This window comes from Sphaeramia orbicularis, chromosome 22 (assembly GCF_902148855.1).
Source record: "Sphaeramia orbicularis chromosome 22, fSphaOr1.1, whole genome shotgun sequence".
NCBI classification, from domain to species: Eukaryota; Metazoa; Chordata; class Actinopteri; order Kurtiformes; family Apogonidae; genus Sphaeramia; species Sphaeramia orbicularis.
The window spans coordinates 40,742,250-40,754,694 of record NC_043978.1 but is presented as its reverse complement, the minus strand read 5'-3'; the positions used below and the strand labels follow the sequence as shown (position 1 = coordinate 40,754,694).

The 12,445-nt window shown below is 39.1% G+C and overlaps 2 protein-coding genes across 3 annotated transcripts; one reads left to right on the top strand and one right to left on the bottom strand.

The window, feature by feature from the left end:
- The first annotated feature begins 2,796 nt into the window (after positions 1-2,796).
- On the top strand, positions 2,797-6,442 carry gemin2 (gem (nuclear organelle) associated protein 2). Of its 2 annotated transcripts, none has more exons than XM_030126856.1 (11): positions 2,797-3,026; positions 3,202-3,286; positions 3,489-3,578; positions 3,682-3,741; positions 3,910-4,026; positions 4,976-5,020; positions 5,110-5,178; positions 5,317-5,427; positions 5,771-5,829; positions 6,135-6,188; positions 6,245-6,442. In XM_030126856.1, the coding sequence occupies exons 1-10, from the start codon at positions 2,905-2,907 to the stop codon at positions 6,184-6,186; spliced, it is 810 nt and encodes a 269-aa protein (XP_029982716.1). In that variant the 5' UTR covers positions 2,797-2,904; the 3' UTR covers positions 6,187-6,188; positions 6,245-6,442. The 2 variants fall into 2 exon arrangements, with proteins under 2 accessions (XP_029982716.1, XP_029982717.1); XM_030126857.1 differs by having other exon boundaries at positions 6,135-6,196; positions 6,253-6,442.
- A 476-nt stretch (positions 6,443-6,918) lies between these two features.
- pnn (pinin, desmosome associated protein) lies at positions 6,919-11,051 on the bottom strand. Its single transcript, XM_030126854.1, has 9 exons — positions 10,900-11,051; positions 10,368-10,445; positions 10,066-10,137; positions 9,723-9,798; positions 9,443-9,537; positions 9,234-9,309; positions 8,974-9,129; positions 8,717-8,855; positions 6,919-8,640 (listed from the first exon to the last, which is right to left on the bottom strand). The coding sequence occupies exons 1-9, from the start codon at positions 11,010-11,012 to the stop codon at positions 7,397-7,399; spliced, it is 2,049 nt and encodes a 682-aa protein (XP_029982714.1). The 5' UTR covers positions 11,013-11,051; the 3' UTR covers positions 6,919-7,396.
- Positions 11,052-12,445: the final 1,394 nt, after the last annotated feature.

Genomic DNA, 12,445 nt, shown 5'->3' with positions numbered 1-12,445 from the left:
CATCTCTTTCGATCCTTCTGCATGTAACTGGTTGCCTTCAGGATCCAGTGTGAGTTTCCTGCTCCTAAATACTTCGACTTGTTCATTTCCCTCATCTGTTTTCCTTTCTTCTTCTTTTTCTTCCTCTTTTTCTACTGATTGATCCTTTTCGGTCTCACCTCCAAAGCCAAGCCACCCAGTCATTGCTGAAGCGAGAGAAGCAGAGGTTTCTCTGTCTTGTGTCGTTTCAATATCTTTGGCAGTTTTGGGTTCACCATTCCCTCCAAACCCGAACAACCCTGTTACTGAAGATGTCAAAGTTGTATCACCCTGTGTTTCTTCTAGTATCTTCTCATTCTCATCAATTTTCTCTCTTTCAGCCAAACTTGCAGGCTCTTCCTCTTCTGACAGACCTAACCACCCTGTCACAGAGGAACCTTTCCAAGAGGAGGACGGGGATCCATCTTGTTCATTCTCAGCCACGTGGGGCTCCTCATTCATCCCTGCAGCAACATCACCATCATTTTTGTCTTCATCACCTTTTGATAATATGTCATTAGTTTCCTGCTCTAAAACATTAGATTCTGTAGAGGGGCTTTCAGTTGTTGATGAGATGATTCGTGTGGTTTCTGGCTCTTGGATTTGAATTTTTTGATCATCTTCATCAAAATCCAGTTCACTGGAGTCAATAGGATAGCCATACTCATCCATACAGAAGAAATCCGATTTCTACATAAAGAGAAAAAATGACAATGGTATTTGGATAAAATAAAATTAACAACAAAATTTACAAATTCAAGGTTAATATTTTGTTATGCTATCAACCAAAGCATTTATAGCTGATGTAAATATGGCTTAATTTCATTAAACCTGTAAAATGTGTATTAAAGAATATGTTTTGTTCGCAGCTATTAATTTAAAAACAACTGAAATCAAACCCATTTACCTGTGTTTCCAGTACTATCTCCTTAGTCGCATAAATCTGCTCCTCTATTACAGCATCCTTTGGAAAATAGCCAAACTGTTTATCAATCTGGAACAAAAAGGAAAGGAAGAGAGTGATTGGATACCCATCTCTGTTAAAATGCTGACTCTGGAGATTAGATTACCCAATTATATGTAGTATACTACATGTATATAGAATAGTTTGAATTGCGCAGAAAAGTCACATGCTGTCATGCCATACCAGGACTCCGGTGTTTATTAAATGTAAATAGCTATTCTAATTTGGACGTGGTAAATTTAAAGGAGAAATTAGACTTTGTTTTTTAAATCAGCAAGGTTGAAAAAGTTAAGATAGGAATTTAACATGTGGTTTATTGTATGATTTATCATATTAAAACATGTTCAAGATAATCTCACTAAATCAGTGACTAAATATTGTATGCAACAGATGAGATATTCATCAGAAAGTAAACAAAATTATTACAATAGTACAGGACAGTGTTATCATCAGTCACCCTTTTACTTTTTATTATATGACTGCCTATATGCCTATAAACAAGATTTGAGGCTCTTACAGCGTTATGACTGACATACCTGTTTTACAAATATTAGGGTATTAATTAATTTGTACTCTGTAAACAGTGAGTCAACAAAATCACAAAGACATACAGAGATATTAAACGTACAGTGCCTGCCCATAGGTCTTCTCTCTTTCCAGTCAGTTTATAATAAACAAATATGGTGTCTCCCTTTCTGAAGCTCAAGAAACGACAGTCCTTACTGTGGTGGTCCCTGATGGCCAGCACCCTGCTCATCAGGCCTATTTACACACAAACAAAAAAGAGGAGCAGAAGATTGACGTGTTAAATAAGACATTGGGTTGGTTTTATATATATAGGATTAGGCTGCCACAATCAAGGCCCAGTGGATTAGACTTTACATGCTTTTTATATGAAAAACTAAAATATATGACAAATCATAGTTACATGTCGGAACTGACTTACTTTCACATTCTGAATTTCCACAGATCTTGTAGTCAGACAACAATCCCAGATTATAATGAGGTAAAATCATAAATGCCATTCCTATAATCCACACTGTTTTGTAAACCAGCGAAGAAGCCATCGTCTGTGTACTTGAACCAGAGTGTTTCAAGAGAAAATGTCCATGAAGTACCGTAAGAAGTCCAGCCACTTTTGCTGGTAAGTGGACATTGCCTCCAAACTGTTGCTGTCATGAAGAGTCAATGGCAAATGTGAGTCGCGAGATAAGATACAGAGCAAGCGTGGGGATAATTATTAACATAAAAAAGCTGCTTAGAATAAAAAACATTATCTGATCTCTGATCAAAGGTTTTGTGTTCTTCAAATTTAATATAAAATTCTGTAATTTATATTTCCCTGTAAATAAGGAGAAAGGTGGAGATGAATAACTGTTCTGGTGAGCTACAAAGTAAATATTTTGTGGACTTTGTCCTTTTTTTTTTTTTTTTTTTTAAACTTTATTTAGATATCAATTTACAAATATTGTCAAACACCTAACACCAAACACAATAAACACAATACATGAGTGGTGATACAGATACAAAAATAGAATACAATCATAGAATGAGTATATGTACAGAATATATTTTTAATAATTCATTTACAAAAATAATAATAAATAAATACATACGTAAATAATAATTTCTCATCCAAAATTTCATTAAATGTCAGATGATACATTAAATATATTATCCTAGCTATCAAGAAATGTTTTTTTTTTTTTTTGTGGACTTTGTCCTTCATTTGAAGAACGGCAACATGCGTACCATCATCACCATGGTAACGAATGGGGCTCACAAATACAACGTCATCATTCTGCGCTCGACAGCAAGATGGCTGCTTATTTGTGAGTAGTTTGAACGTCTGTGTTTAAAACTTGTAGTTGCAAGTAAGCACCGGTAAATTTGAAGCTCAGACAAGAGGTAACTTGGCCAAAATGAAGTCGGACGTGGAGGACCTAATGCCGAGGCTGTTGCCTTTTGAGTTTGGAGACAATAAAGAAGACCTGGACCTGAATGGACCCCCGAGAAACCCCCAGGAATACCTGCGACAAGTCCAGTACGCACGCGTAACTTCTAAATTGTTGGGACTAGCTCCATTAATTCAGCCTGTCTTGGTTATATTTAGTCGTTGACAGTAATCTTTATTTCATTGCACCTTCTTCGTTATGTAGTCTGTCTCTTGAATTTGTCAGCCAAAAGTATCTAGCGATAACGTTGTTTTCTCTCCATAGGCTGGAGGCGTCTTTGTGTCCAGAGGTGGTCGTTGCTCAGATTGATCCCAAGAAACTGACAAAGAAACAAACTGTTAATGTAAATGTGAGTCAATAGCACACGATGTTACTTGGTTTCATTTTCCTTCTGGTAAGATACATATAAAACATTTGTGTACACGTTTAACACAAGTCTTCTTCTTCTTTTTTTTTTTTCGTAAAGACAAATCTCTGAAAAGTATGTGTGCAGCTCCTTTAATCCTGTGAGGGCTGTGTGTGTGTGTGTGTGTGTGTGTGTTGGGTTTCAGGTACCAGGCTGTCAGGCTGCTCCACTGGGTTTTTCCCCAAGTCTAAGATGGCAGCAGCAGCAAGTTAGCAACTTCTCAGATGTCAGACAGGTTAAAAAAGACCAAAAACAAAGCAGAACACGAAACATTTCTTTGTCTACAAAGTCAGTTTAGCTCTCAATTTGGTCTTCTTCGTCTGACATTTTGCTTCCAGAGAATCACAAAAAACCGACAACATTGGAGCAGTCAGACTCTGGATGAAAATGTACAAATGGTGAGGAAAATTGCAGTTCTTTTGGATTATTTCTCCTGTAGAAAATGGCAAGCAGCATGATTTCATTACTACTGCATGGCATATTATTCAAAGACAATTTCTGAATATGTTGTACCATGAGCAAAATGTGCAGCAGGTTTTAGACATGTATGTATGTTTGTCTGATAGCCAAAGCTGACAGATGAAGAGGGCTGGAAGAGGTTTTGTTTGGGACAGAGGGTCTGCATCGACTCCTCATCAGCCCACACAGATGCAGGTCCAGAGTTGGAACTCGACTATCTTAAGGTTAGACAAACCTGTTTTCACATCTGTAGCAAGGAGAATAGTGTTACAGAGTATTCTGTTTGTAAAACATAAGAACACACAAGACCTGTCATATCAAGCGGTGAGATGGGGACACATTTCCTATTCAATAAGCTCTGTGTTGAAAACAAAATAACTTATCTCCATGTTTAATACATGTATGAATAGGTCTCAGTAAGGACATTCACATGTTACAATTTACAGAAAAAACATTTTGGGGTAAAAATACTTGAATTACTGCTGTGTGACACAGGGACTCAAAATGAACATAGTTCTTTTTTTTACTTTACGCAAATGTACAAAACACACTGTTCTCATAAGAAATTGATACTAAATGAAACATAGGGCTCTAGCTATGATATGAAACTACAATTGTGATCAATATTAGATAAAAATGTTTTAGTTTTTATGAACATAAATATGTTGTGACACGGGGACAGCAGTTTGTCACTTTGTTCAGTAGTCATAATAACTTGACTCTAAGACTTTGCTGGAACTAAAACACTACAAATATGCTAATAAACTTTTATTTAACATACATTTAACAACTGAAGTGATATATACAGCTAATAGCAGAGGATATTTTACAAATAATTTGATTATACATAACCATTCTGTATTCTTGTACTGTTGAATAATTAGTTCTTACAGATTCAGACTTAAAATATCACTTATACAACCAAGAAAAAATATTAAAGTTAATAGTGCATTTACATATTTTAGTCCTTTTTAGGTTTCATTTTATATTATCTTTTTTTCTAAAAGTGATACTGAAATTTTGTAAACAGTTACAATAAAAGAGTTGTTAAGCTAAAAAATGAGCTTATTTGAGAAATAAGTGAAACTTTTAAAAATTTTTGACATTGTTCACTTGTGCTTGATCTGGTCCATATTTATTTTAGACTGATCAAGGTATGTTATGTCTGTTCAGGTGGGCTTTCCTCCCTTCCTGAGTATCGTCAGCAGACTCAACCAGGTAAAACCTCTTTCTGAGAACACTTTCAGGTCACATTCCAGACCATCAATCTGATCTGGAGGTTTTCTTCTGTCTCTCTGGTCCTGCAGTCTACAGTGCTGACAGTACTGGACATTCTTATTAGCTGGTTTGAGGAAAGAGACTTTGTGCCACAGTTGGTGAGTTTGAGCTGGTCCATGCCAGCATAGAATTCCAAAATTGGATAACAAACTTTCTCTCTGTTAAATTACAATTTTTTGTTGCAGCCAAGAACCTGAGTGGTTACTTATTTTTTTGTTTGTATGATTGTGTTAAAGGGTCACTGGTTGTATGCATTATTAGCCTGCTTGGAGAAACCTCTGATACCTGAAGCCCACTCCTCCATCAGACAGCTGGCCAGGAGATGTGCTCAGCTACGCAGCACACTGGTAATTTTCAGTTCATACCAGTATTCGTGCTTGATCAGTGCAATTCTTATTTATCCTTTCCATATTGGAGAATTAAGTGGGAATATTTTAATTTGCTTTTTTTATTTTGCCAGTTATAAGTAAGTTTTGGTGCTGCAATCATATCAATTCAGTCTTCCACTATTTTGAGGTTGTGATACCGGTAGTAATGTTTGTAAACCTATGAAAAAAAATTTGAAAAAATGATCATAGTTTACAGTTGTGTTAATGTGCAGTACAAAAAACTGCATCATAAACAAAGTCACACCAATCTCTGGTTGGCAATGATCAGATGTATTAATGTCTTGTTTTAATGATGTCACAGGAGAGTCTAGAGGATGACAGATTGGCTGCCCTTAACCTTCTCATCTGCCTTGTTGCCAGGTAATTAACACATAAAGTAATTTCTGCTGGTGGTCATAACATTTATAAACTGTGACCGTCTTACAATCGGTGTGATACAGTGCGGAGACAGCCAGAGCATTTAACGATCTTGACAAAACAGATGAGACTGAAAACAAAATCCCTACAATGTCCTTAACAGCAGACAGAAAGATATCAATGGGTTTTATGTAAACCTGTTGTTGGTTACCACAAGCAATTACACTTGTCACAATTAGCATCGTTTTACAGATTGTGGTTCTGATTGATGCTAAAATTCAGCTCATGTCATTCCATTTGTCTTGCAGGTATTTTGAACAAAACGACCTGGCTGACCAGCAGGAATCCACAGATAGCTGAACAACAGAAAATGGCAAAGGGACTATGTTATCAAACGTCTTTCCTGTCTGTTGCAGAAGACAGAAATGGATCATGAACACAATTTGTATTACGTGGTGAATCTTCTTATTCGATTGGATTCCTGGTGATACAACCTGCAGCAGCTGATTCTAAAGCTTGTTACATTTTACTGGAGAAGTTGTACATTTTCAGATGCCAGTGTTTGAGTTAATGAATGAAACGTTAAAACTTTTATTAAAATATTTGAGGATTTGTATCGTTTGTTTTTGTAAGATACTAATTTTAATGGTCAAACAAAATTCAGAGTGAGGTTCTTCAAACTACTACAGCATGGGGTCACATCAGTTGAGTGTGGTCATAATCAAAACACAACCAACACAGTGGTGACTGGGCATCGGTGTGTTCCATAGAAGCCACTTAGATCAGCCTGTATTTTACATAGTCTGAGCCTGCACTGTTGCAAGTTCCAAAAAATGTTCTGGTTTCAAAGAATAGAGCCACATTTCTTTACATAGTTAAAGTTAACAGAAAACTGCTGATCAAACAAATTCACATCACACATTTAAATGAATACTTCACCTTTAATTGGAAGCCAATCAGTTTTAATACAAAAAAATGGAAAAACATTTTCAAAAACAGCATTTCAGCAAATCACACATGTACCCACATGATGACAATACAAGGCCTTGACATCAGTTAAACGGTGTGAATGGGGAGTCACGCACAGTAGCCTTTTTAAATTAAATGTCTCCATAACAACCAAAACTGCCTGTGGCAATATGGTAAAGATAAACCAAAAAAACGTTCAACACCTTCTCGTCACTGTCACAAAATCCCATTTAAAGTAAAATGAGTACTTCAGATTCTAAATGGCAGGGCTAAAAGTCTCCTCAATAGTTTAACCTATCTCAAACCTGTTTAAGGGCCCGATCAAGACAGTATAGTTTCTGGCCAGAGGCACCGCTTGAACTTAAAATGGAATTTACATCCTTTATGCCAAGGGGGAAAATCTCAATTCATTGTCAGAAAATAACCACTTTAATTTACGTTGCCTTATAAATCCTATACTGACAAAACATTTGCTTCTACAGGCTAGGTTTTTAAAAATGTGGCATTTTAAGATGAATTTAAGTTTAAAAGCTTTATCATCTGTCAATAAGTAAATAGTTGGAGGCTTAAGTTCCTGTAGAGAGGCTGAACAAAAACCAGATTAGCGTCGTTTGTCCTTCCTGTCTCTATCTTTATGCTCCCTATCACTCCGTGATGATCTGGCCCTCCCTTCTTCGCTCCTCCTCTTCCTCCTTTCCTTCGATCCCTTCGAGTCCCTCCCTCCTCCACTACTTCCTCCTCTCTTGCGGTGACTTCTCTCCTCTCCCTTCTTTCTGTCTCTGCTCCTGTCCGATGGCCGCCTCTTGCGCTTGCCGCTGTCACGGCTGCGACTTCGGCTGCTGCTGTTGGACGATGAGGATGATGAGGAGGAGGATGATGAAGAAGACCGGCTGGATCCAGAGGAGGAGGAAGAGCTTCCGCTGGAAGAGGAGCCCGAGGAGGAAGAGGAGGAGCTGTTACTATGACTGCGACCCTTCTTGGGCTCCTTGTCCCTCTTCCTCCCTCTGCCACTGTCCTCATCCTCTTTAGAGGGTGCAGGGGTGGTGCTGGGGGGCTCCTGGGATTCAGGTAGTTTTTCAGGTTCTTCATCACGTAATTTTCCTTCCACTGCCTGGTTTTCAGCAGTTTCCAGACTCTCAAGTCCAGGTATGACAAAATTCAGATCACTGGATGCTGTTTGAGGATATGGGAAAGGAGAGGCGCCCTGTGTCTCAGAGGATTTACCAGCCGGTTCCGAGATGAAGGGGATGGACTCGTGACTGGTGATCAGAGCTTCTGGGCTGGTAACGGCTGGTTCAGAGGACGGGGTGTCCTGGGCCTTTTCATTTTTGAGGTCTGTGCATCCCTCATTTCTGTCTGTTTCTCCCTGCTCCTCTCTCTTAATCCTATTCTCATGCTCTGGCATTCCCTCGACCTCCATTTCCTCTGACCCTGGACTGGCCTGTTTGTTCTCCTTCTCCCTTTGCTCAGCTCTGCACTCAACCACCTCCTCCTCTTCCTTTTTCTCCTCACTTTGTACCTCAAACTCCATCCCCTCCTCCTCATCCTTCTTCAGCCCTTCTTTCTCCCCTTCTCTCTCTTCCCCCTCATCTTTCTCTGCCATCTTTCTATCTCCCTCCTTTTCCCTTTCCTCCTCCTCCTCATCTTCCTCCTCCTCCTCTATCTGTGCTACACCCTTGTTACCTGTCACCTTGACTACCTGACCTGCTGGCTTACCCTCCGCCGAGTGGTCCGTCCCTGCTGCTGCTGTGTTGCCATCCTGGTCCCGGTTTGGCTGACGCCTGGGGCGGGACTCCATCTTGCTGAGGTGTTCAGCAAATGCTTCACGCCTCTCCTCAAACACAGCTTTACAGACAAAGAAAAGAGTTTAGAATGTAATTACGGCTTCCAAATTTTTTATAAATGTAAAGCTTTAACTAACCATTTAGCTTCTTTGTGGAGTCATCGAGGAGTTTCTGTGTTGCGGAGCACATTTTTCCAGGCCGGTAAAAGATGTGTGGCTTGGTCTTGGTGCGAATGTATTTCACCAAACGGGTATTGTGGCTGGTCCACTCCTCTTGCTGTGGAGAAATAAATATGTTATATACATCATACTTTGGGTGATGAAAAATTGTGACACTCGATTTTATAATAATTGTGCAACAATGACAATACACTTCTCTCCACACATTTCCTTACCAGCTGAGCTAATTCAACTTTCTGTTCCAGTAGTCTCAGCTCAGTTTGTTTGGCTCTCCTCTCTTCAAACAACTCCCTCTTTTCATTCTCCACCTTCTTTCTTTCAGCCTCAGCCTGAACCTCAAGTTTCTGCTCAATCTCTGAACGCCTCTTTTGCTGCAGATTGATCAAGACAGCACAGAGATGAGAATAACCAACATTTTGAGATTAAGTTCAAAACAGAAATCCACAGGGAAAATGCAAAAAGATGGTATCCTCACTTTTTCTGTAGAGACGTTTGACTCCTGTTTAAATTTCTGCAGGGTCCCCATTAGCAGGCCGAACATTCGCCGATTCCTGGACATGGCAGAAAAAATAATAGTGTTGTGAAAAATAAAGTCATTTTTAATGCTTGCTGGTGTAATTTAACAGGCATAAACACCTTGGCAGACATCACTCATAATTCTAGAAAGGCATCTTGTTGTCCTACCTCTGTTTGCCCTTCTCATCTATGGTTTGATCTTGAATGAGGTCTCGGCGTGTTCTCTCTTTGGAGGTAGCTACGACAGACGACTGCAACGCCGGCTGAGGACGGAAAAACATGAGACAGTACACTAATTACAGATGTTTCTCTTTTATAAAACCACCATTTTAACAATGCTTTTAGCTGAGCTTGTATCTGAGGTGAGGCTCTGCCTGACTCCATACCTCAAACTTTTTGGTTTGGTTTTAAAAGAATTACATTATTCTTCCACAACCACCCTTTTTACCTTTTTGACATCGTCATCATCCTCGGCGTCGCTGTCGTGACGCGCGTCTCTCCGGGCCCTCTGGTCCCCTGCCAGCCTAAAAAACAAGGAAAGATGCAGCTGCTATCACTGCTGTTAAGCACAAAAACAGAATCACAGAATCAAGACACAAATATAACTTTTGATGTGACTCAAGAAAGTCTGTGCATAAACATATGCAGGAAGGAGGAAAAACAAGTTGCAAACAGTGAAAGGTTACTGATTTATGTATCTACATCTACCTCTTACATTGTAAGATTAAATAACGGCAACTGTGCAGGAAGAAAAACCACACACATTTGTAGACTGGAAAGAAAAATATCACCTCAGGAGGGCTCCTTCAATGTCCCTTTGCTTGGCAGGTGGGCCGCCGCTTCCAATATCTGAGAGACTACGCCTGGATTGGGAAAGAGACTTTTTGAGGTGATCAAATCGCCAGGAAAAAATAACTTGAATATCAATCATACCATTTGTATAGAATGAAAATATTAATTTCTCTCCACATTCAGAAAGCCATATCTGCCAATGAAACTGATGAACTCAACCAAATGAATAAGGCAATAGCAGAATTACCAGGTTTAAACTTTTACAAACATTGTATGGTTTAGATTCAGAAATTGGTTTAACCTGAGCAAGTTGATTCCTCTGCCTCTACCTCCACCAGGGCCTGCCATGGGGCCGCCGAGCCGACGGAGCTGACCCGGTCTGCAATGATAACAAACAAGGTCAACGCAGAAATACCTTATGCACTACAACGTGGACTTCAAGGATGAAAGAAAATGTCTTCTGAGGTGTGAACCTAACAGGGTCAGTTCCATTGTACACTTTCACAGAGGTAAAGCTGATGCGTACCTCGGTCGTCACCTACTAGGCCTGGCGCTATTAGCATGAAAAGTTCAATGTCTCGCTACAGGTTGTTTAGATAATGTGCAGTGAAGGGTTGTTTTAAATAGATCTTTCGCCCGAAACGCCAATTACCATTCATATACCACCGGGTTGTGCGAGTTCATTCAGCACTAAACAATATGGGGAGGAGTGGCGTTTGCTAATTAGCTCGAATGCTAATGCTAACATTTCGCTTATGTCACTACTAGAAGTTATGCTTGCGTGGCACTCAAAATGCGATATTTCAAATGCTATATAACCACTATCATTTTACCTTGATTCATTAGGATCACGTCCTGTTAATTTCCGAATATTATCATCCACATGTTTTAAGCTTTCCTTAGCTTTTTCGAGCTGATCTTGCAAGCTCCGCACCGCTACCGCCATCTTGTTTCCAGTTAGCGCGAATCACGTGTGTTTCTTCTTCTACTCCACCACAGTTGTTTTCTTCGCTTGTAAAGTCAGTCAGTCGGCGGCACCGTGGCGCACTACCCCCCCCTGGTGCTCACTCTGAAATGTACACGCACTAATAAATCAGTCCTAACACCCACAAACCCACACTGACAGTTTGAGTGCATTTTATGTGAATAGTTTAGGGACGCGGAGCTGGAAAGGGGCCCCAACGGAACTGTTCTAAGGGAACAGTCAGTTATAGCTTAGGAGAGCTCTTTTTCTTTAAATGATAGTGTAATAGCTTGTAAAAACAAAACAGTTTATTTGTCCATGTAATTGAACTATTTTACCTTTTGACAACGTTTCAACACTTCAACAAGCCAAAATGAACCCAGCAAAAACAAAAAATACAATAAAATACACTTCTGTGTTTTTAAAACACTGTAAAATAGAAATCAAAGACCATGTCTTGTTTGGAAAGATAAAAAAAGGGTTAAAATAAAATTACTTGTTATTATAATGTATTATTACATGTTATTTATGCATAGTTTGATGTGCTTTTTCAAGAACTATTTAAATCTAGAACCTACATTTTGGTTATGTTTTTGGTCATATGGCAAGTTTTTATGTTGATCCAGAAGGGGAAAAAGTGGTTCTTTTTATTTATTTCTCATAGTGCTGCAACCGATTAATCGACTCAAAGTGATCAAAACAAAAATCATTCAACCACAATTCTCCTGAATCAAGGCTTTGTTTCCTTCATTTCTCTGCTGTTAAACATTGGTTCCACTGTTGTGTTTCACACGGACGGTTATTGTGACACACAAAGAAGCTTCAGTTCAGGAAAACTGCAATAGAATATTTCCCTTCAGTCAATTCGAGTTGATTAATCGAATTGTGAATTTTTGCATTCGCTTCAAGCACCTAATCGATAAATCGGTAGCAGCTCTAATTTCTCATGAGTTGTGGCATACAGGAGTGGTTTCTTCCCATAAGAGCTAAATGATTCTCTATCACTCTGAAATATGTAGAATAATGCTGTCTTTAACTGATGGATCAGGTGTCTTTGGAAACACCTGTGTGAAGTCCACAGTTTTTATTAACACAAGTCATCTTGTATTACTGGATCCACTGAAGCCCATTGTTCTAATTGTTTTAGTCCTTTGGGGAGGCAAGATAAATACCTTGAATATCCAGCCACCTCAGCGTTGTTTGTCACATCCATGGTAACTGTGGGGCACTAAAATTGAGTTTCTGTTCCAGCCAAATTGCATAACAACATTCTAATCTCATAGTCACATTGTTCAAATATGAACAAGCTCTTTGTCCACAGAGAGAAAACTCACATTAATTAGTGACTGTATTTCTCTGTTGTGTTGACATTTGTCTGTGATCTGAAATATAAGTACATAGGGATTTCACAAGGT

Coding starts and splice junctions, on each gene's coding strand:
- gemin2 (XM_030126856.1), top strand. CDS start 2,905: ATGAAGTCGGACGTGGAGGACCTAATGCCGAGGCTGTTGCCTTTTGAG. Junction 3,287..3,488: donor AACAAACTGTTAATGTAAAT/GTGAGTCAATAG, acceptor GTTGGGTTTCAG/GTACCAGGCTGTCAGGCTGC. Junction 3,579..3,681: donor ACTTCTCAGATGTCAGACAG/GTTAAAAAAGAC, acceptor TTTTGCTTCCAG/AGAATCACAAAAAACCGACA.
- pnn (XM_030126854.1), bottom strand. CDS start 11,012: ATGGCGGTAGCGGTGCGGAGCTTGCAAGATCAGCTCGAAAAAGCTAAG. Junction 9,538..9,722: donor ATGATGACGATGTCAAAAAG/GTAAAAAGGGTG, acceptor TTCCGTCCTCAG/CCGGCGTTGCAGTCGTCTGT. Junction 9,310..9,442: donor GATGAGAAGGGCAAACAGAG/GTAGGACAACAA, acceptor TGCCATGTCCAG/GAATCGGCGAATGTTCGGCC.